The 23234-nt window shown below is 50.1% G+C and overlaps 11 protein-coding genes across 11 annotated transcripts; 6 read left to right on the forward strand and 5 right to left on the reverse strand.

Annotated features, from left to right (window-relative positions):
• Nucleotides 1-433: 433 nt before the first annotated feature.
• On the reverse strand, nt 434-1539 carry M437DRAFT_81634 (Phospholipase/carboxylesterase; the record flags this gene model as incomplete). The annotated part of the gene is made up of 7 exons (XM_041027594.1): nt 434-658; nt 732-998; nt 1110-1122; nt 1189-1211; nt 1262-1346; nt 1400-1411; nt 1466-1539. The coding sequence occupies 7 exons, from the start codon at nt 1537-1539 to the stop codon at nt 434-436; spliced, it is 699 nt and encodes a 232-aa protein (XP_040882807.1).
• Nucleotides 1540-2028: 489 nt separating this feature from the next.
• Nucleotides 2029-2919, forward strand: M437DRAFT_81635 (aromatic ring-opening dioxygenase LigB subunit; the record flags this gene model as incomplete). The annotated part of the gene is made up of 2 exons (XM_041027595.1): nt 2029-2640; nt 2713-2919. 2 exons carry the CDS (start codon nt 2029-2031, stop codon nt 2917-2919), a joined length of 819 nt encoding a protein of 272 aa, XP_040882808.1.
• A 178-nt stretch (nt 2920-3097) lies between these two features.
• On the reverse strand, nt 3098-3572 carry M437DRAFT_81636 (NADH dehydrogenase, alpha subcomplex, subunit 2; the record flags this gene model as incomplete). The annotated part of the gene is made up of 4 exons (XM_041027596.1): nt 3098-3156; nt 3216-3248; nt 3313-3419; nt 3487-3572. 4 exons carry the CDS (start codon nt 3570-3572, stop codon nt 3098-3100), a joined length of 285 nt encoding a protein of 94 aa, XP_040882809.1.
• A 274-nt stretch (nt 3573-3846) lies between these two features.
• Nucleotides 3847-4440, forward strand: M437DRAFT_63333 (UPF0041-domain-containing protein; the record flags this gene model as incomplete). Its single annotated transcript, XM_041024233.1, has 2 exons — nt 3847-4187; nt 4248-4440. The coding sequence occupies 2 exons, from the start codon at nt 3847-3849 to the stop codon at nt 4438-4440; spliced, it is 534 nt and encodes a 177-aa protein (XP_040882810.1).
• A 299-nt stretch (nt 4441-4739) lies between these two features.
• M437DRAFT_63334 (short-chain dehydrogenase/reductase family protein) lies at nt 4740-5833 on the reverse strand (the record flags this gene model as incomplete). Its single annotated transcript, XM_041024234.1, has 4 exons — nt 4740-4796; nt 4853-5319; nt 5373-5632; nt 5772-5833. 4 exons carry the CDS (start codon nt 5831-5833, stop codon nt 4740-4742), a joined length of 846 nt encoding a protein of 281 aa, XP_040882811.1.
• Nucleotides 5834-6709: 876 nt separating this feature from the next.
• M437DRAFT_72677 (glutamine synthetase/guanido kinase) lies at nt 6710-8338 on the forward strand (the record flags this gene model as incomplete). The annotated part of the gene is made up of 4 exons (XM_041025896.1): nt 6710-7142; nt 7201-7510; nt 7561-8253; nt 8308-8338. The coding sequence occupies 4 exons, from the start codon at nt 6710-6712 to the stop codon at nt 8336-8338; spliced, it is 1467 nt and encodes a 488-aa protein (XP_040882812.1).
• A 1678-nt stretch (nt 8339-10016) lies between these two features.
• On the forward strand, nt 10017-10882 carry M437DRAFT_41244 (adenine nucleotide alpha hydrolases-like protein; the record flags this gene model as incomplete). Its single annotated transcript, XM_041020349.1, has 3 exons — nt 10017-10135; nt 10197-10605; nt 10664-10882. Coding segments are annotated over 3 exons (747 nt in total), but the record flags the coding sequence as incomplete, so codon positions are not given.
• A 999-nt stretch (nt 10883-11881) lies between these two features.
• M437DRAFT_63337 (uncharacterized protein) lies at nt 11882-14260 on the reverse strand (the record flags this gene model as incomplete). Its single annotated transcript, XM_041024235.1, has 2 exons — nt 11882-13086; nt 13138-14260. 2 exons carry the CDS (start codon nt 14258-14260, stop codon nt 11882-11884), a joined length of 2328 nt encoding a protein of 775 aa, XP_040882814.1.
• A 406-nt stretch (nt 14261-14666) lies between these two features.
• On the forward strand, nt 14667-17471 carry M437DRAFT_40514 (poly A polymerase C-terminal region-like protein; the record flags this gene model as incomplete). Its single annotated transcript, XM_041020206.1, has 3 exons — nt 14667-16164; nt 16189-16514; nt 16563-17471. The coding sequence occupies 3 exons, from the start codon at nt 14667-14669 to the stop codon at nt 17469-17471; spliced, it is 2733 nt and encodes a 910-aa protein (XP_040882815.1).
• Nucleotides 17472-17846: 375 nt separating this feature from the next.
• Nucleotides 17847-19613, reverse strand: M437DRAFT_40958 (uncharacterized protein; the record flags this gene model as incomplete). Its single annotated transcript, XM_041020285.1, has 2 exons — nt 17847-19449; nt 19504-19613. The coding sequence occupies 2 exons, from the start codon at nt 19611-19613 to the stop codon at nt 17847-17849; spliced, it is 1713 nt and encodes a 570-aa protein (XP_040882816.1).
• Nucleotides 19614-20448: 835 nt separating this feature from the next.
• M437DRAFT_63340 (putative alpha-L-fucosidase) lies at nt 20449-22857 on the forward strand (the record flags this gene model as incomplete). Its single annotated transcript, XM_041024236.1, has 2 exons — nt 20449-20541; nt 20596-22857. The coding sequence occupies 2 exons, from the start codon at nt 20449-20451 to the stop codon at nt 22855-22857; spliced, it is 2355 nt and encodes a 784-aa protein (XP_040882817.1).
• Between the last annotated feature and the right edge of the window lie 377 nt (nt 22858-23234).

Raw genomic sequence — 23234 nt, forward strand, 5'->3', positions numbered from 1 at the left:
TGAGACTGCGGGCCGAGAATCAAAAATTACTCTGTTCTGATGCTTCTGCATACGGCAATATCTTGCCGATCTGATGAAACACAAGATGTCTGGAGCCGTAGCCACCTACAATTTTTCTGGAGAGCACCATGGGGCTATCTAGAAGGTACTTCTGCAGATATACATGCACGTACATGGGTCGCAAGTAAAGTGCCTGTCTTCTGAGTATCCTTCACAATCACCGCGACGGCCAAGAGCGGGTGTGTTTCGAAGCCAACTCACACACAGAACAGGATCGATAAGTCATGGCACAATGGCTTGTAATTGATGTCTATTCCTTCTTGCCCTCAGCTCTACGTCTGCCCGTCCATTTCCAGAAGACCAGAGAGCAGAACAACACTAGAATGGCTAGCCAGATCCTTCCGACACCAGCAGACGGAGCATGTTGATCCAGTCAGGCCTTGGAGGGAAGAGGCTTGTCACCAAGATCAGGGACTCTTTCTTTGATGTAGCGCTCCAGATCGTTAATCTCTTGCGGAGCAGCTGAGTGAGGAAGACCCTTGTACGTCTTGAAATCGACGTTCCAGCCCCATTCTTGAAGAGTCTTAGCAGTGGCCTGACCCCAAGCATATTGAACAACCGGATCAACATCTCCATGGCCCATGAAGATGGGTGTTTGCTGTTTCAGATTAGCACGGGAAACATAAGAAGACATAGATCGATATCAATATCGAGGTTGGAGATATATATACCTTGTTTGGGTTCTCGCTGGGGATCATGTCTCTAAGCTTGCCACGAAGAAGCAAGTAGCAGCTGAGACCAAAGATGCCACCCAACCGTGTAGGAGCAGTGACGCCTGACATAAGACTCATGGCACCACCCTGAGAGAAACCACCGAGGACGATGCGCTCGGAAGGGATGCCCTTCTCAATCTCCTTGGCGATCAGAGAGTGGATGTACGCTTGTGAACGGGTAATGCCAGCCTCGTCTTCGTTTTGTTGAATGTCGTCAAAAGACATCTGTGGAGCAGAGTTAGTCAGTAATGTCTTTTTGCAAGGCCGGTATGTCTTGAGGGTATTTGATGACTGAGGGGGGAGAGTGCAAACATTTGCTGAACTGCGAGGCCTTACAATGTCGTACCAACTGCAGACGGTCGAAAGTCAGCAACTGCTGGATATTCGATCAGGTATGTCGATCGAGCTATCTCACCCAGGCATTCTCATTCCCATGTTCTGTGTCTGTCAGTCCGATGCTACAGAATATCAAATCATCCTGCACATACCACAGAGATAGGGATCTCGGGTGCATGGGGGAAGATGAAAGAGGTCTCTTCGAATTTGCCCTTCCACATATCGGCAAGGAACGACCTTCACAAGAGTGGATTAGATCGCATGCATCCACGGTGAGCTACCACACTCACCATCCGTGGCCACTGATAGAATGTCAGTAAAATAGGCCTTGAAGGACCATAGCTTTTTGAGCCTACCTGTCACCCAAACCATGCATGACAATGACAGTAGAGGTATGCCTTCTGGCGGCAGGAAGCACGATCGCAGCCATCTTGTCAGTGACTGTCAAATGAACTTGATTTTTTGTTGTATGATTTAGATGTCGTCGCTCGGGTTCAGATTCAAGCTCGTGACGCGCACCAGTCAAGAGACTTCCGAACGATAAGTCGCAACAACCGTTCTCTATCAGCATCTTACCAAGCATCCGAAGCTCGGAGGCCAGCACGCCGAACCCTCTGTAAGCAACAGCGGAATTAGTGCCGTTTATACCAAAGAAGATATATAAGATTCCAAAATCATCTTGAATAGAAATCCTTACTTGATATAAAAATTCCATCGATCAACTGGATTGCCAATGCAATACACCCGCATCGGACTGCTAACTTCAATCCTCGGTCTAATCGTGGCTATCGCTCTACTCCCATTCTCAGCACCTTTACTTCGCTGGGCCAGGACTATCACAAGAGGTGCTCCTACGCCATTACTAAATAATACTTCGACCGTCGCCACAAGCAAATTACATTCATACTCGAAGTCCATGATGCCTCGCACACCAGTCTACTTCCTCTCGCATGGCGGGCCAAACATCATGGAAGACTATAGCCATCCAGCCTACTCGAAACTCCAAGAAATTGGCAAAGAGATCACGCAGAAAGTAAAGCCAAAAGCCGTGGTCGTATTTTCAGCACACTGGCAAGCATCACCCAACACCATCGAAGTAAACACGGCAGAACTCACGGACTTGATCTACGATTACTATGGCTTCCCAGACCACTACTACAAAGTCAAGTACCCAAACATCGGTAGCAAAGACATCGCTTCCCGCGTGTTGACTGCGTTGAAGACGGCGAACATCGACGCAAACGGCGTTTCCAGAGGTCTGGATCATGGCGTGTTTGCACCTTTTACTGTCGCTTTCGACCCCAAGACCAACCCTCTGAACGTGCCGTTGGTGCAAGTTTCACTCTTCGATAGCGATGATGCAGATCAGCACTACAGGCTTGGAGAAGCTATTCAAGGATTGAGAGAGGAAGGCATCCTGGTGATCGTCAGTGGCATGGCTGTGCATAACCTGAGGGACATGTGGAAGGCTATGCAGCAACCAGCTCCCATGCCCTATAGTATCACTTTTGACGCTGCTTTAAAAGAGGCTGTTGAACAAAAGGCATGTTTGACCTCGATGCTCCATCATGGCAAGAAACCACCTGACTGACAATTGTTACAGCCAGAAAACAGACAAAAGGCAATGGCGGACTTGTTGCGCAGAAGTGATGCCAGAAGAGCGCATCCGTCTTTCGAACACTTGCTGCCTATCCACATTGGTGCAGGTGCTGCCGGTGGCGATAACGGAAAGCAGCTCTGGACCCTGCCTCAGGGCAGCATGTCTTGGGCGCAGTTCAGATTTGGAGAAGTTGGCAATGTTACAGCTTGATATCGTAAATACTTGTCGGTTCGTTAGAAACAAAGTCTCAATATCATTTTGCCTGTTCGCAAGTGCAATTGCGATTCGTAGATGGTCATGATCGATGCAGATTTCGGAAGATGATGAAGAACGAAGTCGCAAATTTTGTACAGCAAGAAGAACGATGATAAGTTTCGAACGGGGGTATCTATTGAGCTTGTTGGACCAGCTCAGCAATCTTGCTCTCAATAGCCTTGTTGTCGAGACCTGTGTAGGCCTTGTCAGTACTGGTCGATCTGTCGTATTGCACTCCGTTCCAGACATACCCTTCAAGCTTGCGCTCTTCTCCTTGCCAAAGTCTATTCGACAGCATGATCAGTCATTATTCCATGATTGCAGAGGTTGTGTTGTATGTGTGCTAACCGTATCTGGCCCAGACTCTCGGCTCGACTTCAAGGGCTTCGCGGATCAAGATGGGGGTGTGAGGGTTGGCCTTCTTCATGGCAGGGTATTGCTGGGTAAGGAACGAGCTGTTGTCCAGCAGTCAGGATTCTGGTTGCGCATCGAATTGGAGGTCGCGAGAGGATGGCAATTTACCGGACGGCGGCGCTGTGTTCTGAGGTTTGGCAGTGGTGGAAGCGCAGCTCCTTGAGCGCCTTGGAGAACGATTGCTTGAGCGACATGGTTGTGTGTGAGAGTCGAGTTGAATGATCCAATTGAGCCTCTTGGACTTTCGCGACAGTCGAGAGTCGGTATTGCTGACCTAAGGGCTACGAAGCAAACAGAGCAAACGCATCTCTTTGGCAGAGACGGCAGGCGCTGACACAAACTCCGCTCTTGCTCCGCATTGCGGCATCGGGTCCTTCGAGATATCACCGAAACCAGCAGCGACGCTCTTTCTCTCCCTTCGAGCGCAACTTCTTTTCAATCTCCACTCAATCACATAAGACAGCAACCATGTCGTCCAGAGCCGGTCTCCGTTTCTTCAATGCCTTCCGCCAACAGGCTGCCCGCACCGGCAAGCCCATCGCTCAAAGACGCACCTATCAGTCCGCAGCAGAGACCAATGTCGACCCTGCGCCAAACCAGTCTCGTTTCCAACAGTTCTGGCAGTCTCCCGTCGGTCCCAAGACCGTCCACTTCTGGGCTCCCATCATGAAGTGGGGTCTCGTTCTTGCTGGTGCTGCCGACTTTGCTCGTCCCGTCGAGTCGCTTTCTCTTTCTCAGAACGGTGCCCTCATGGCTACTGGTTTGATCTGGACCCGCTGGTGCTTCGTCATCAAGCCCAGAAACCTTTTGTACGTCCAATCGAAGTCCCTTTGAAATTATATGGTCAAGTGCTGACTGTTATGATACAGCCTCGCTTCCGTCAACTTCCTTCTCTTCTGCGTCGGCGCAACACAGGTCTCGCGTATCCTCCTCTGGCAACAAGCTCAAAAGGGCGATTCTATCCCCGAGGAACTCAAGAAGGCTGGCAAGCAGGAGGGCAGAGAGCTTGAGGCCATCGCTAAGGACCCCAAGGGCGCTTATGAGAACGCCAAGAAGGTTTAAATACTCTTCGCTGACTCTGCGTATGACCCTTCTCTAACCTCTCATCCAAATATTATATGATTCACACATCTGTACGACACAAACAGATGATATGCCACAAGCGGCAGCACATTACCCCTCACACACTTGGTCCGCTGGACCAAAGCAGAGACAGCAAGATAGATGATAGTCTTGGTCTAATGCGAATTCTCGTTCAACTGTATAATCTTGCTGTTTAGGAAAGAATCATCAAGTCATCCGTTTGCTCCATGCAGAACTAGCCATGCGCCAACCACTTATGAAAATAACCCTGGCTCACTTTACTTTGCGAGGTTAGCAGGGGCAGGAGCAGGAGGACCCTCGGGAGTGACATATGCCTATCAAAAATCAGCCACTGCGCCAACATGTAATCTGGACATCGAATGCAACATACCTTGGTCATTCCGCCGTCAACGACAAAGTCGGTTCCGTTGACAAAGCTGCTCTCATCACTGGCCAAGAAGACAACAGCGTGAGCCTGCTCAATAGCCTCACCGAAACGTCCAGTAGGGAAGTGAATCTCACGACGCTGGCGCTTGGCCTTGTCGTCACCCAGCCAGTCCTGCAACAAAGGAGTGTTGAGAGGAGCAGGGCACAAAGCGTTGAATCTGAAGCCTTCACGTGCGTGCACGATAGCAAGCTCACGAGTCATTGCAAGAACAGCACCCTTGCTGGCTGTGTATGCCAGCTGAGGAGTTGCTGCTCCCACCAGCGCGACCACGGAAGCGGTATTGATGATGGAGCCCTTGGTCTTGTTGTGCTTACGCAATGCTTGCACTGCGTGCTTTGAGCCAAACCAGACACCCTTGACGTTGATGTTGTGAGTGAGATCCCAAATCTTCTCGGGAGTATCAATGGCGTCTACAACTCTGTAAGCCTTAAAGGTTCTGATCAAAACCTCAAGCGAAACTTACCTGCGTCGTCGGCGTGCATGATACCAGCGTTGTTGAACATGATGTCAAGACCACCCCATGGATCAAGCTTCTCGACAGTTGCAGCAACATCAGCCTCCTTGCTCACATCGCAGACGGTAGTCTCGATCTTGCCGGCAGCGTTGGGGACAATCTCCTTGACCTTGGCGAGAGCCTTCTCGAGAGCAGGTGCGGAGATATCGCACATCAGAACAGATGCACCCTCACGGGCAAAGAGAATGGAGGTCTCGAGACCAATGCCACTACCCAAATGTTAGTATGAACCCTTTCGATGTTGTTCAAGTTGATAGTAGTTGGGTTGTATGATAGTGGCAAGATGTGCTCATACCAATGCTAACCACGCAGCAAGACATGGACAATACGAAGTATAATTTTACTTACCCAGCAGCACCAGTGATGACGGCGTTCTTGCCAGCGAGACGACCTCTACCTTCAGCGCTCATGATTGTAGATAGAATCTTATCAAAAAGTTATGTGAATGAAGCTTTAGATGTAGCTGTAGTTTCTGGCCAAAGTTAGCACCGAGCTTGCGCATCCATATGAACCAATGCTTACCTTATTCGAGCAGACACGTAGCAGGCGAAGACAAGAGGCGATTGATGTTGAATGTATCAAGAAGAAATCTGGAGTTGAACATGTGTTTCATGTACTGCCAAGGGATGACTCGCTATCGTTGCGGTCAGTGACTCCGCCGGCCGGGCCGAAATCGGGTTAGTTTTACGTGATAAGGGAGGTATTGAATTTGGTCACGTCGCACATCATCTGCAGTCGACTGCTAACGACAATGAGGCTCAGGCAGGAAAGATACTCGCGATTTTAGACAGTCGCAGTGTTGAACACCCAGATTGGCTTATCGCAAGTACTCGATGCCTGCTAAAGATACAGTATCGTTTCTTCACATAGATCTGGGAGTGACAAACTTTAGCTCAAGAGAACACGAAGGTAGACGCCCTTTTGTGGGGTCGATCGAGCTGGATGGTATGATGTAACTGATTGCTGAACTCTCCGTACCACATCAAGACCATAACGAATGTTGTTGAAGTCGAGGAAAGAACCAGTTTGCATTCGTCCTCGGTAGCACAGCACGTGAATGTTGAAGATAGAGACTCGATCGGCGTCACAGCATGACCCTGACGAAACGCAGGGAGGGCTGATCAGCGATGCTGCAGCTCGCCCCGCATTCGCTTATCTTCGGGGGCTCATGTTGCGTATGCAGCCAACTTTGCAACTGCAGGAGATATCCATTATCAACACGCACCGTCTTACCTGCGACCTCTCAGACCCTCGACTTATCGAGCACCCCGATAGTCGATTGCAACATGGCCATCTCAGACGATCCCACAGCTCTTACGCTCGAAGATCTGCCAGAGCTTCTGAAGAATGACACGAGCGTCAAGCTGGCAGGATGCGACATTGACGGTATCTTGAGAGGCAAGCTGGTCTCTAAGAAGAAGTTCCTCTCTATTGCCAAGTCAGGCTTTGGCTTCTGCTCTGTCATCTTTGGCTGGGACATGCATGACCAGACCTACTTCAAGGAACTCAAGATTTCAAACAAGGAGAATGGATACAGAGACCTCACAGCTCAAGTCGACCTGGCCAGTTTCAGGAGGATACCTTGGGAGAACAACATTCCCTTCTTCCTGGTCAGCTTCTATGAACCAGAAGGCGAGTCTGTGTCGGCTTGTCCAAGAAGTGTCTTGGGAAGAGCTGTCGACAAGATCCAAGCCAAGGGCATGAGTGCCATGGCAGGAGGTGCGCATGTCTAACATACATACGGATGAATGAGAGGCTGACTGTGATATGTGTACAGCCGAGTATGAGTTCTACCAGTTCAGGTCCCCCTCCGATCCTACCGCTCCCGAGCGCAACTCGTCTAGCACAGCCAAGTTCCTCAAGGAGAACGTACCGTCTGCTCTGCCATCCCTGACTGAAGGCATGTTTGGATACAGTGTGACAAGACCGGTCCACAACCAAGATTACTACTACGGCGTCTATGATGCCTGCGAAAAGTTCAGATGCAACATTGAAGGATGGCATACAGAGAGTGGACCTGGTGTCTTTGAGGCTGCTCTCGAGTTCGGCGAAATCAGAGGCATGGCAGACCGAGCAGCCCTCTTCAAGTATGCTACAAAAGCCTTGTAGCTCCGAGCTCCAGCTAACACATTTGTAGGCTCACCGTCAAGTCTATCGCTAGCAAGTTTGGCATCACACCTTGCTTCATGGCGAAACCCCGCGAGAACCTGCCAGGAAACAGTGGCCACATGCACGTCTCCCTATGCGACCCGGGAACCAAGCAAAACCTCTTTGCCCGCAGCGAACCCGATCCTAATGCTCCTTACGAGGATGTCAAGAACCTATCTGATCTGGGTCGCCATTTCCTCGCTGGTCTGATCGAAGGTCTTCCGGATGTCATGCCTATTTTCGCTCCTACAATCAACAGCTACAAGCGTCTGGTCGAGAACTTCTGGGCACCCGTCACTGTAAGCTGGGGCTTGGAACATCGTGCTGCCAGTATCCGTCTCATCGCACCTCCCACTGCTTCTCCTAAATCCACTCGTTTCGAGGTCCGTGTACCTGGTGCAGACACAAACCCATTCCTTGTCTTGGCAACCATCCTCGCATTGGGATGGAGAGGTGTAGAGAAGAAGCTTGAGATCCCGATCCCACCCTTGGGCAAGGGCGAGGATGTCGGCGGTGCATCAGACAAAGGTGTCCGGTTAGCCAAGAGTCTGAGAGAGGCCACCGAGAAGTTCAAGAGCAAGGACAGTATTGCGAGAGAAGTGTTTGGCGACGAATTTGTTGATCACTTTGCCGGCACTCGCGAACATGAACTTAGACTGTGGGACGAGGCAGTCACGGATTGGTAAGTCACCCTCCTCTCAGCCACAAGACTAGTACTGACCATATGCGTGCTCAGGGAGTTTAAGCGCTATATTGAGACAGTTTAGGCACAGTTGCTGCTTTACAACGGCCTTCAACGTCATGCAATAGAAGAAGCACGATTCATGTCTACAGCTTCCACTTTGGTATGTTCTATGTCCCTATTCGCGCCCATTGATCAGAAAGAAGACTACCCAATGCGCCAAACCTTACCGCCCAAAAGCAGCAGCGACATCAAGCCAACTCTCTCTGGACGCGTCCCCGACTCGGAAACAATCGTGCATTTTGACAGTTGTGAATGACAGGGCATATCACACGAGGGCGCTTGCAATCAACAGGCTTTCCATCACTATATAATCCTGCTTCATGACCCAGAGCAACCACACCATGGCAGCCTTTATGCAAGTCGACCTCAGTGCCTTCCCCAGCGATGGAATCGCTCTCATCTGGCTCCGTGTCTCCGACGAGATCTGTCACCGACAGTCACCGCGCGAGTCGGGTCTTCGATGTGGTATCCTTTACACTCTCGCTTCGTCGAGGATGGTCGATATCCTCTGCGATCTGTCAAGTGTCGCTTATACTAATCTCGACAACGTGGAGGATGCGATAGTAGCAGACGATGTTCATGGACGTGCTGTGTGAGCCCGTCGAAAGAACTCAAGAACAGTACTTGTCTCCTTGATTGCATGTCAACGTATGCCCACCCTGATCGAACACCGTATCTTAAATTATAAAGAGATTCGCATACAGGGGAGAGCAATCTGAGTATGCTCGCCGGAGCACGATATCTGCTTTCGCCCAATCATCGTGCATCGGCGTGGTTGTGAGATGACATCCCATTCTAATGGTCGGTCCCACCAATATACTATCGAATTGCAGAGTGTTATTGAGGTTTCTAAGATTGTCAACTGAGAGTCGCAGATGTGTCAGGCTCTCACTGGATGTCGCTGCTGGCATGACAAGTCTCTGTCTTTTGTTAGGATGATTTCGATTGATGAGCGGATTGGAGAAAGCCAGCAAACAAAGCCCAACGATGCATGTGAAATCAAATGGGTGACAGCAACAGCACGTTCCAGATTTCCCCACATTTCGACACTGTCAATCACATAACGGCGAGCAAGGTGAGAAGAGCGAGATTAGAGAACGGCATAGCTAAGCACGTGAATGCTTAACACAGATATTTGTACATGTAGAAGAGCTGGCGAGAGAAGGCATCTAGTCGGTACATAGATGTACAACCCCGAGAGCACTGCCTTAGATACCGTTGAAGGTGGCATTGGCAAGGGCTAACAAGCCTTGGCCGCATCACCGCATCATTAAATCAGGTAGTCAGCGACCGACTTTATCAAAGCGCATCCAATCCTTTCGTCCATAACACATGCGACTTCTGTAGGGCGCGGGCTCTGTCACATATTACTGTTCCGAAAGCGAATCATCACCATCCCTGACTGCTATTGCTTCGTCGTATCGACAAACTCATTAATTAATACCGTGCCTGCCGACCGCAACTTCCACTCTTTGCTATCATACGAAGCAGACTTGTTCGTCATGAACCCGTCGCCGATACAATCGCCCAAGGCGACGCCTACACAGAATGCTCCTGAAGGCGAAACGTCAGATATTCCGTCGCAATCGTTGGCCTTTGGAGGAAGCTCTTACAACGCGGCCGACAAGCCCCGCCCCCTGCCCATTCGCTTCCACAGCTCTGACGACAGCAACCCCGCTCGAAGAACTTCTGTCCAGTTCATGCCGAATGTGAAAGTTGCTGGAGGAGCCGCTGAAGCTAGTCGCAGCCGCAGTCGTAGGCCAATACCCATCAAGGAGACCTCGGCCACCAGACGACTCAGCAGTCCTCCTCCACCTACGTGAGTCAACCCTCCTTCGCACCGCACTTCCATACATGGCCCTTACTAAAACCCTGACCAGTCAGTTCAAACCTCGTGTCTCCTTTGACACGTTCGACAACCGCGACGCCTCGGATTTCTCGTTGACGCTGAGCCGCAAGCATCGCGAATATGAATACACCAAGCGCTCGCGTACCTTCCTTTGCGGCACCGATACCAACGATTACTCCGATACTGCTCTTGAATGGTTGATTGATGAACTTGTCGACGATGGCGACGAAGTTGTCTGTCTAAGAGTCGTTGAAAAGGACAGTAAAGAGGCAGCCAGATGGGCTGGTGGCGGAAGCGGCAGAGAAGGCAGAGAGCGCAGTTACCGTAAGGAGGCCAACCGCATGCTCGAGCGTATCGAAGAGAAGAACACCGAGGACAAGGCTATCAACATCATTCTGGAGTTTTCCATTGGCAAGATCCAGGACACGATTCAGCGCATGGTATGCCGATCCCTGAGTCACAACTACTTGTACGAACACACAACTAACCAACTACCAGATCAGAATCTATGAACCCGCCATACTAGTCGTCGGTACAAGGGGCCGATCGCTGGGAGGCTTTCAAGGACTGTTGCCAGGTTCCGTGTCGAAGTATTGTCTCCAACACTCGCCCGTCCCCGTCATTGTCGTACGGCCCTCGTCTAAGCGCGACAAGAAGAAGCGACAGAGACTTGAAGATCCCACTCGCCGTGGGTACCGCGACATTCTCGACAAGAGCGACAACACTCTTGCAAATGGTGCAGGCTATACCCTGGATCCCCTACATCGCCTGAGCATCATGCCTGGCGACGGTCTAGGTGCACTTCCCGAACTGGAAACGCGCGATGCCGAAGAAGAAGCCCGTATGGTTGCCGAGGCCATAGGCTATCGTCCAGACCAGATCGCAGCAGACGGAGAGCCCCTTAGTCGCGTGACCTCCGCCCGCTCAGATGTTAGTCGCCGTAGCGGCCGCAGTGCTCGCAGTGGCAGTTTCGGCAGCGCACGTAGTGAGAGTCCCGAGACTCTACGCTCTCCTTCGCGCGGCTTGGTGCAATCACCTCAGTTACGCGCAATTCCCGACTCTGGCGCCGAGACCTCTGAATTCGATGACTCGGATGACGAACGCGACACCAGTGCCGCACAACCCCATTCTGCATACCACGAAGCCCAGGAACGAGCTCTGATGGAAGCAAGAGAAAGAGCACTCAAAGCCGAGGAGGAAGAGAAGGAGAGAGAAAGACAAACCAAAGAGAAGAAGGAGAATGCGAGGTCTGGAGGCGGTGGCGGAGTATTGGATCTGCTGGATCAGCTGGGCGGTGGAGGTGATGAGCCTAGGAGCTCTACCAAAGGCAAGAAGTCGAGATACCCCATTCCATGAGTTGCCTAGCTTGGTAGGAAGATCGGAAGGCATAGGCATAGGAGTGACAGCATTCTTTCCCATCGAGTGCTGTGAATATTCAATTCCTCTCCGACTTTTCTCTCTCTATCTTTCGAGAGCGTGAATGAAGCGGAGGGCAGCTAGGGAAGGAATCAATGATCATTTGCCAAAGGAAAATGAATTAGATATGTATCTCTATAGACACCAGCTATATCCCAGACAGCCCCAATAGTTGATGCTTGCGTTCCTATAAGAACCATGAAACACGCTTTCGCCATGCAAATATAAACTTCGATCTATGCCTTACTGCTTACAAGCCCGAAAACAAAGGGACAGATGACGTTCATTTACCGTCCTATTCTACTCAAACCCATCATTAGCAGGATCCGGTCGTTCTTCAAGTGTAGGACTATGTGGAGGGGGCAAAACAGCCACACCCAACGGATCCAAGCCCGATACCGCAGCAGGAGCAGCAGCAGTGTTAGTGCTAAGACTTCTAGCATGGCTTCGTTGACCACTGCTAGGTTGTTCTTGTATCGTTTCCACATCCGCCAGTGTATCTTCTTGATTCTTCTGCTGTTCAGTGGCATCGCCATCATCTCTAGTAGCAGGTCTACTCTCCACAACCGCTTGTTTAAGCTGCAACAAAAACGTTTCCAAGTGCTCAAACGACGAAATCTGAAGACTTGAGGGCGGTAAACTATTTGCATAAATCTCCGTAGCAAGAGTCAGGTTTTGCTCGCTCTGGCGCGGTTTGTCGAGTTTTAGCCATGCTTCTGCAGCGAGAACGTGGTAGAAAGCGGCTTTTCGGTGTCGTGAGCCGGAGTTTAGTTTTCCGTGCCCACGACGGGAGGAATAGCAGGAGGCGATGCGTTCGAGAAGGAGGGCGTGGCCTGTGCTGCCTACTAATCTGTCTTCGAGGATGCGGGTTGCCCAGCGGGCTGAGTCGTCTAGAGCTGAGCCGCCTCGTAAGCGCAACAGCTCTGTGCCTATGATTAATGTGCGTAGGGCCGAGTAAGGGGCAGAGCAGCGAGTGAGGTAGGAGTAGTATGCTGTCTCTAGTAATTGATCTAGAGAGTCAACCCGAGTGCGAGAGGGTACGATGGGTGCTGATAGAAGAGCTGTAACAGCGGCCATTTCATTGGCGCCAGCGTAGTGTTTCCATGCTTTGTCGTTTTTATAGTCTGTGCAGAGAAGATCATAGGTGCTCTGAGCGAGCTTGAAGTCGCGGAGCATGAAAGCGTAGTCGGCGAGTTTGCGTAATACAGCCTCCGGCGTATCAGGCTTGTAAAATCCTTGAAGGGCGTCGTAGTTGCTGTTGGATCCGCCGATGCCGCCAGAAGAGCCTCGTCCTGAGAAACCGAACGTGAAGCGCTTGGACACCATACCAATCTTTCCTGCGATACCTCGTCGCCGTGAAGCGACTTCGTTGTTCCACAAGGCTGACAAGCGTTCCATGCCAGGCACCACTGATTGCGTTACCATTTCGCGAACGAACGCTCTGATGGCTGCTGCATCAGATTCGAAGATGTATGGGGTAGGATCGTCGTCAACTTCGGAGCTCTCTGTATATACATTAGATGATTGGACCAGCGTTTTTGGTTGCAGCAACTTACCTCTGTGAGCTATCTCGCCCAACTCCTCTCCAGCAGAGAGCCACTCGCAAGACGGTAGCCTCATGCTGTCATCATCTGAAGGAAGACACTCATTACTCCGTAGACGCAACAGATGGCAATGCAGACCGAAGTGACGCTTCATCTGTTCATATAGAGCGGTGGACTTTGTAATGTCGTCATGGTCTTCGTCATGAATGAGAACATAATATCGTAGAAATTCGTTATTAACCCATGGTGGTGGTCTGTACTGGCCTGTGTTGGAGGTGGTATATAGAGTGCGGAGTTCGTCTATAGGGGCGGGATTTCGAGAGCTGATGGCTATTACAAGAGCTACAGGGTGAGAGAAGGTCTCGTGAGGGGCCACAGGTATTCCAGAGAGAAGTCTTCGAAGGTATAAGGTATAAAATGGCGTGAGCTGTGATGGATGTGGTTTTGTTTCGGGTGCCGAGAAATAGTCGCCAGCTGTTGGTTGATCCTGAGCATAGTGGAGGTGACGAGAAACGAGCTCGTCAATCTGGTCGACATCACCTCCAGTACGCAAGCGCGCAGGACGGTATTCGGGCAGGTCAGATGGATTGGGATCCAGTCTCGGGGCTTCAAGACCGTCGGAAACGCCAGTTAACCTGATTCCAAAGTCGTCCCATGGTCTGCTAGCACCAGTGCTATCCCTGACAACCACTCTTCCGCCTACTTTTTCCCCGAAAGGGCGTAGCAACTCCAACAGACCGCCATTGATTCCCTTGTGGCGCAGCAGCTCTTGACAATCATCCGAGGCCAGGACAGAAACACGAGGAGCAAAGGCGCGCAGGACCAGCTGACGGGCCTCGTCTGGTTGGGCGGCAGTGGAGGGCGAGTTCAAGGCATTGGCCAATCTCGAAGCAGGAGGAGAGAAGACGGAGGCATTGACGACACCGGCGGGCGGTGTCGAGGTGCCAGAGGCAGTGGGGGAATGTTGGGCGGAGGATGTGGAAGCGAACAAGCTGGCGACTGAAGCGTTTGAGCGGCGGTAGGGTAAGGATAGTTTGGGTAGTGTTCTCTGGGCGGCTTGGGCTAATGAAGTGGACGACTCGGAGTCGCTCTCTCGCGGTGACAGGAGGCCCGCATCGCTAGGGGTGGACGTCATGTGTCGCTGACACTCGGACAGTGACCTGGTGGTTTCAGGCTGCTGCAGGAGTGCATAGAAGAAAAGGGCGCTCAGAAATGATCAAGGCGGTGATGGCATCGCATGTGGACGGAGCATCCGTCATGTTTCCATGTGCTCACGCTTGCGCCTTCTGTTTGCGGAAGCTTTGCCGAGCTCGAAAAATGAGCAACACCATCTTTCATGTGACCGACACGCATCAATCAACAACTACACATGATTAAAATGCGCTGAAAGTCTGCCTGGACCAATTTTCTGATTTTCAAACTGCATGTCTATCGTCCATTCGTGTACCCTGGTCACCCAACTCTTCCGCACTCAACTTGCCCGTCCCAGGCCTACTGCTCTAGCCCGGCCATTATCGATTTCATGTCTCTCAACTAAGTGCATGTCTCCTGCATTGATTCGTACCAGCCTGTCGCCTGAGCCCGAACAACACACAATCAAGCGTCGAAAGCTATCCTTGGACTTCACTTCCTCCAACACTGCCACCAACATGTCGACAAACTCTCGCGTCTTGGAGCTTACCGAAGTTGAGGAGAACTTACGCACTTTGCTTCTTGATGTTGCACAATATATCGACAACTCTCCTGGACATGCTTCGGAAAGTCAAGTGCCCCTACCTGATGAGTTGGCAAACCAACCTCTTGTCCTAAGATGGACTGGTGGTTGGGTTCGTGATAAATTGCTCGGCGTCGAGAGTCATGACATCGATGTAGCCATCAACAAAATGACTGGTTTCCAATTTGGTCTGAGACTGAAGGAGTATCTCGAAATTCCTGGAAATCCAGAAAAGTATGGCTTGGAAGGTGTCGCCAGTAACGAGTCTCAGTCCAAGAAGGCTGAATCTGGAAAGAGCAAAATTGTCGGTGGTCTGCACAAGATCGAGGCAAACCCAGAAAAGTCGAAGCATTTGGAGACTGTCACAACAAAAATCTTGGGCCTCGATATCGATCTCGTCAACCTGCGCAAGGAGACCTACAGCGATGACAGCAGAAATCCTCAGATGGAGTTTGGCACACCAGAAGAGGATGCCCTGAGACGTGACGCCACTGTCAATGCCATGTTCTACAACATCACCACCCGTGAGATTGAAGATTTTACTGCTAAAGGTCATACCGACATGGCCAACAAGATCATTCGTACTCCCCTCGAGCCGTACCAGACCTTCAAGGATGACCCTCTGCGCGTCCTGAGGTTGATCAGATTTGCCAGCAGATTGAATTACACAATCGAAGCCGAAGCTTGCAAGTGGATGAAGGATGCTGAGATTAAGAGTGCCTTGCAAGCAAAGATCAGCCGCGAAAGAGTCGGTGTCGAACTTGAGAAGATGCTCAGAGGCCCCGATCCCCTCATGGCTTTGAACCTGATTGATCAACTCACTCTCTACTCTACTATCTTTTCCGACCCTGCTCAAGATCAAACTAAGGTCTTTACGCCAGATGTTGATAATTGGAGCTTTGTCGTCAACTTTGTTCAAGAGATCCTGGCTTCTAAGAGCAGCGATATTCTCGTCCGCGACGCCGAAGAGAGATATTTGATCTGGCTGTTGTCCGCGATCGTACCCTACAAAGACGCTCCATCACCCCCAGCCATCGAAGGCAAGAAGCCACCACCACCTGTTGCCACTACTGTTGCACGCGAGGGGATTAAAGCCACAAATAATGTATGCAATGTCATTACCAGCTCGATCAAGAACCACTCTGAGGTTTCTATGATGGTCAGCGACTCGAATGGACGCAAGCGTCCAGCACGCGAAGACCTGGGAATGGCGATTCGTCGTTGGGGTTCTACATGGAGATCACAGACAGCCTTCGCACTGCTGGTCAACGTCGCTGATGATCCCTCGGCAGCCAAATGTGAGTCTCCATCTGTGCGTTTATCTGGTCTTGAAAACTAACAGTCTTTAGCCCACCTGTCTGCTTTCACGAACTTCCTCGAGTACGTCCAGGAACTGGATCTTCTTGACGCATACGCTCTCAAGCCTATTCTTGACGGCAAAGCCTTGACGAAAGCTCTCGGTGTTCCTACTGGTCCATGGATGAAAGATGCCCTTGATGTAGTGATGCGCTGGCAGTTACGCAACCCTGGCAAGAAGGATACTGCCGAAGCCATCGAAGAAGTCCGCGTTGCAAAAGACCAATCTCCAACTCCTGGTGAGCTCACATCAGATCTCATGACATTTTTTCTCCAGCTTACCATCCGCCCGCTGTTTGCAAAGACACAAACGCAGCAGGTAACAAGTCAAGGGCGTAAGGTGCAGACCACCGTCCTACCCAAAAAGTTCGAGCGAAACCAAGATGAAAAGACATGGAAGGGAAGAGATAGTTATGCGCTAGACTTGCTTCGCTGGGTTATTGTCGCTGCAGACACTGGACTGGTCGAGAAGAATTGGCACGCGATAGTGCCGCCGTTACTCAGCATGCTCGACGATATCGACACGGAATACAAGGCCCAAGGTTGCGAACTGCTCAAACTCTTGCTGGACAAGACACCGCCTACACTTCTGAAGCGCACTGGTTTGGGTGATGTGTTTGAGGAAGCCTTGATGCCGTGTCTAGGCTACCTGCCTACCTTAACACCCGAAGACGAGAGTGCTCGACTGCTTGCTGTCGCCTACCCAGCCTTGATCTCACTCTCCAATGCCTTCGAGGACCCTTCAATTACTTCAATCTCACAAACTCAATCTCAGCGCCTGAAGTTGCTAGACAATCTAATTCGCAAAGGCGTCTTGATGACCTTTACCTATTGCCCTGAACACGCCAAAATCACCACCGTCACCACTACAAACTTGACCGCTATTATGACCTCATTGGGTCTAGACTCTGTCAAACATCTTCCTTTCATCTTGCCCATGCTCTCTTCTATCCTTACCCATCCTTTTGTTACTGCATCACCCCCTTTATTGCTGTCGTCCGTTCTAGCATTGCAAGCCATCATTCTCAACACATGGCCTAGGATGCTTGTTCATAAGCATGAGGTGCTGAAATGTGTTACAGTGCCATGGATTAGGATGCGAGAGGAAGGCGTTGCTGGAAATGAGTTTGAGCGGATCAGAGAGGAGTGCAGGAATGTGGTGCAGATGCTTAGAGATGCTTTACAAGAACATGTTGATGAGTTTGATCGAGAGGTTGCGGAACTGGTGAAGGTGGACAGGAGATTAGATGGGTTGTTTGTCGCTGTGGAGGGTTGATATCGAGGACTCTGGTAGATAGACAGAAATCAGATAGGTCAGTCAATGCTAGCTGTACATTACGTGCGTAAAGATGCCGATCTGTGATGCAATGTATTCAAGCATAGATCATAGATTGATGCAAGGACTCGAGATGAATACTCAGAGACGTTACTTCTCGAGATCAGGAGTAACCTTACTACAAATGACCATAGTATCTGTAGATAATTGAAACCAGAATCTAGCCTTGTATGCTCCTCTTCGTTCTCGCAGCTCTCCAGTTTATATCATCTGGTATAGGTGCTTTGGTAGTCTTTGTATAGATCAAAGTCAATGGCTGCCATCTCCTCTCTAGAGTTCGGCTTCCTAACAAAAGACTTGATGGCGAGAATCGCATCACATACGCTTGAGCAACAGCAAGGAGACTTCCAACCCCATCATCGAGCTTATGTGTAGCTTATTGTCATGAATCGACCAAGAACCATCACCCCAAAGATTCGTCATGTTCCCTCCAGCCTTGACGAATTCTGGCAATGAGACCGTCACATTAGCGTTCGTGTTGCTGTAGTCGAGATTGACAATAGACACAAGGATCTCATCATCCTTGACCCAAGCCGCAGCATCGATGTTTCCGGCACCGACAACTTTGAGCCTTTGTTTCAAAGGCGCACCGACTAGAAACCCTGCTACCGGTTGCTTTGTCAATACAGCAGCTAATCTGTTGGTTACATCCAATATCTCAGCTTTAGTAGGAAAATCCCACATGACAATTCCCTTGGCTGCGTGGTTGATACTCAACATATTCATCACCACTTCTTCAGCAGCAGTGGGGTATCTAGTCCAGAAAGTCTCGTTTCCAAAGGCTTGAGGAGCTGCCCAGTGGATTTTGTTCCAACCTAGAATGGTGTCTTTGTGTGCGAATTCATCTAGACGGGTAGAGATGTCTGTGAAACTGCCTTCGCAGTCGTCGCAGCCGCAGCAGCCGTAGGTTGCATTACAGGGTGTGTTGTAGACAGTGGAATATGAGGTATTGGTGCTGATGGGATAGACATCTTCCATTACGATTTCTGCACCTGCTGCGTAATTGGCGTAGTAAAAGTCTCGACAGTTCAACACTAGTGATACTGGATGATATGGATCGATTGCTTTGATGGTGTCGTAGGCAATGAGGGTCGAGTTAAGAGGCACAGATTTTCCATCTGGCTCATCGGCTGTATACCAAAGAAGGATAGAGGGATGGCTATGTAGATGATTAATTTGGTCGACCATTGTGGTCAAGTTGGTATAATCCCAACGGACATCGTACATGAAGTACAGGCCCAGTTCATCAGCTCGATCAAGGTAAGGTTGGAACTTGTCCCAAGGGAAGGGCGTATCGCCTAGATCACCGGTAGGCACGATATGGATGACGTTATAGCCCATGGCTGCAAACTCATCCAAGGTTGAGAGGTTGGCGTACCAGTACAGACTCCACTGGACATAGTAGGTATAAGGAAAGAGAGCCGTCCATTCTTTCGTTTGACCTTTTCGTACCGAGAGACCACCATAAAGGTTGTCGAGCCGTGTAGCTGTGCCGTTATCGGAACGAAGGGGAAGCTTAGTGACTTGAGTCGTAGCAGTGAATGTCTTGTTTTCATGTCCTTTAAGAGTACCGAGGACCGTGATATTATGTGGCTCAGATATGGCCGCCAGAGAGGACAGATCAAAAGGTATCTCGTTGTTCGAGGATCCGAGCTGGATTGATGTCTTGTTCAGAGCTAGTGTGGTGTTTCCGGTCGTGATCTCAAGCATAATCTCCGAACTGTGGTGTGATGGTATCGAGGTGTTGTCTGGCAGAGCATGGCCAACATACCAAGAGATTGGTGCATCGATGATGAAGGTCGAGGTCATATCGTCTTCTAGATACAAGCTCATTCTAGGTTTAGCTTTGAAATCCACAAGTGGCATATCAGACTTGGTAGGATCCTCGAACCAGCCACCTGGATTGAAAGACGCATTTCTGGTTTTGTAAGCAGTCCACTCTTATGATGTTCAATGGATCGGGATGGCCTACGTGTCGCGATATGCCTTGCCGCACCATATATCAACGCCAGGTGGGTTGTTGAATTGCCCATTGACTAAAGGCAATATTGCAGCCAAGGTTGGAGCAAGTCTCGAAAACATGTTCTGAACTGTCAAGCGACCAAGGGAAGACAGCTTTTCTTGACACCGTCGAATGATTCAACTGACCTACCTTCCATGGCAAGCACGTTTTATCTCGAGGCAGGTGCGACACTTACAACCCTGCTAGGTGTACACTGCATTGCAACTCCGCGCGACGTTCCCCTCCGAAGATCACTGGAGCAAGGTTGCACTTCATGTCAATGTCGCATCGCTCTCACAAGTAACATCTCATGTCGAACTTGGAAGCCCATGATAAGCCAGGTAGCAGAAGTACGAAGTGAGATAAGGTTGCTGAAGAAGGAGAAATACGAAGACAGCCCCTCCCAAGAAGATTGCGCTCGGTCGTTCACGCTGACGTGCGGGCAATCGCTCTTTCTCCAATTTGCAACCAGAGCTGCACCCGTGTGCAACTCAGCCTTTTGTCAAGCGTGACCGATTGTTATTCTGATGAGATGGCAGTGACGCGGTAAAGCACAAATTCCTGATGATAGCTGGCCTGCTTTCTTCGGCCTGTCGTCCATATTTGCCGGCGGGAAAATTGTGCGAATATGCTTCCCGCTGGCCTATCGCTACGTCGATCATTGTTTACATACGACCAAGCGAGGATACGGTAACTCGGGCAGGGTAGCAGAAAGATCTGGTCACTTACTCAATTCAAGCTGCCGATGCTACTGTGCCACTGATTTGAGGGCTATGCTAGGACACGATGCATCAGTCAAGGACCCATATCTTGATCTCGAAAGATAAGCAGCATGGCCAGATGTACTAGAAGAAGCCGAGTAATATCGTCTACATTCTATAGACAATACCAACGATTGAGAAGCGACTTTCAAAAATGGGTGACCTGAAAACATGGTGCATAGCTTTAGCCTCTTATGCTGTAGCTGCTGTCGCAGCTTCTGTGAAGCCTTCTGGGCTTGTCTCGAAGGTGAAACCAGTTATTGATCCGATAGATTATACATGGTGTTGACGATTCGCATAGTCTGTACCGCTCGATCTCACATCCTACTTTAACAACAAAGCCTTTGCTACATATCCAGGAGAAGCAGCGTTTGATCCTTTGAACCAATCATACCCTGCACCCGCAGTCGGCCATAATGGCTCGTATACTTCTACACAAAGTGGGGTTACCTATAACTTTCCTGGCTATACTGGGAGAGAAAAACCGGATAATGTGCTCTGTACCGGTCAAACCATCAAGGTACCTGACGGGAAATACTTTTCGGCCTCCGTACTTGTAGCATCGGATGTCGAGCTCGAGACAGTTTCTGGCGATTTAGTCTTTACCCACAAAGACAACACCACCTCAACATCAGAACTGCGGAGCGAGCCATGGTTTGCTTTTCTGACCATCAATCGTGGGGAGATCATCCTTCCCTACAGATACACGGCTAATGGCACGAACTTCAATACCACGCACATCTACGAATATAGCTATGCTTTGTCTAACGACAAGCAATTGGCCTCGATAACGCTCCCCGAGACCACCAATACTACTATTGGCAGATTGCATGTCTTTTCAATCTCGCTTTGGCAAGGTTCTGAGGTGTCTGTTCAATCTGTTCGTCCCACTCAAAAATGGCTTGGTAACGGGACTCAGATCGTCGAGGTTACAGTAAACAATGCAGGCACGAATTGTGTGTCAGGCAGAGGACTTGAATTGACCCTCTCGGGCGGCAATATTACGACGATCGTCCCGGGCCAGGTCAAGAGACTCTGTCCTGGAGACCAGAAGAGAGTCAACATTGGTGTCACAGGTAGAGTGAAGGGCACGGTGTCGGTTACGCTGGACGACGGATCACTTCAGCAGACCCAATTGTTCGACGGAGTAAACCTCGGTCTCTCAGCATGGACTTCTGATCTTGATAACCTTGCGCACCATGAGGCTCCCGACTGGTATGATGGCGCCAAGTTCGGTATATTCATACACTGGGGCCCATATGCTGTGCCTGGTTGGGGCAATTCGACTCCACATGAGAGTTATGCTGAGTGGTTCTGGTGGTATACCACACATCATCCTCAAGCAGATGCTTCAGACTTCTATGACTACAGGTTACGAACTTTCGGGCCTGATTGGAAATACGATGACGGTTTCGTGAACTATACTGCCTCGAAATTTGATCCGAAGGCTTGGGTGGATCTCTTTGCAGAAGCTGGGGCCAAGTACTTTGTCTTTACAACAAAACACCATGATGGATTCGCCAATTTCGACACTGGTCTGACGAGTAATCGGTCATCTTTGCACTACGGACCCAAACGAGATATATTGGGCGAGCTCTTCGATGCGGCTGCGGAACACCAACCATCTCTACGTAGAGGAACATATTTCTCGCTACCAGAGTGGTTCAACCCTGACTTTGGACCATATGGGTTTTCGCAGTTGGCCACCAACAGTTCCACTTCCTGGCCTGGCATACTAGCTAGAAACCCATATACCGGAGTGGAAGAACCATACACAGGTCATGTTCCTGTCGAAGACTTTATTGCCGATGTTATGGTCCCTCAAATGGAGATACTCGCCTACAACTACTCTACAGACATCATGTGGTGTGATTGTGGGGCAGCGAATGGAACAGCAGATTTCGCTGCAGCGTGGTGGAACAAGGCACGCACTCAAGACAGACAAGTCACAATGAACTCCCGTTGCGGCCTGGCTCACACAGCAGACTTTGACACGCCAGAGTATGCAACATTCTCAACTGTGCAAGCCAGGAAATGGGAAAGCAACCAAGGCATGGATCCGTACAGTTATGGTTACAACCGAGCAACCGAACCTTCTGCATACATGAATGCTAGCACTATAGTGCGAGACCTCGTCGATATGGTGTCTAAGAATGGCAACTTCCTGCTCGACGTTGGACCAAAAGCAGATGGCACTATCGTTCAGGAAGAACAGGATAATCTGCGAGCAGCTGGGAAGTGGATCAACGCTCATGCTGAAGCCATCTTCAACACAACCTACTGGTTCATCACGCCCGAGGATTCGACTGGCGACATTCGATTCACGCAGACTCAAGATGCCTTTTACATCCTGTCTCTCAAGCAGCCGGTCAACGAGACGCTGATGGTAGACGCACCAATACCGATCATACCAGGAGACGTGGTTACTGCTGTGGGTAGCCAGAGCAATACTAGCTTGACATGGTCGAAGTCAGAAGCCGGTGTTCTGAAGATCCAAGTGCCACACAATATCACAAGTGCTGAAAAGTACTGCTGGGTCTTCAAAGTGGATTATCGTGCTTGAATCTGTTCTGAGCCATCGATTCAAAGTCTTGGGTTTTTGGCTTGGAAGTAGGCAAGATTTCTGATTTTGAACCGCGCATGGCCTCTGACCAGAACCAAGAGGTAGCTGGACTCGATCTTTGACTTGAGTGGTTTGCTAGTCCTGGACTACAAACTTCGTTAGAAACATTGTTGTAGATGGATAGAGAGATAGACATATCTTGGGCGTAGAAGGAAGAAAGCCAAAATAGATCTATGACGTTTAACCAAGTTTAACCGGACAAAGGGACAAAGTGCTGATCAGCCGTTAAGTCCGACGACGGCCGCATTCCCCGCATCGCTCATACATTAGGGTGGGCGAGCCGCGATCACGATATTCTAGGAAGGGAAGGCACAGAG

This window comes from Aureobasidium melanogenum (genome assembly GCF_000721775.1).
Source record: "Aureobasidium melanogenum CBS 110374 unplaced genomic scaffold scaffold_3, whole genome shotgun sequence".
NCBI lineage: Eukaryota > Fungi > Ascomycota > Dothideomycetes > Dothideales > Saccotheciaceae > Aureobasidium > Aureobasidium melanogenum.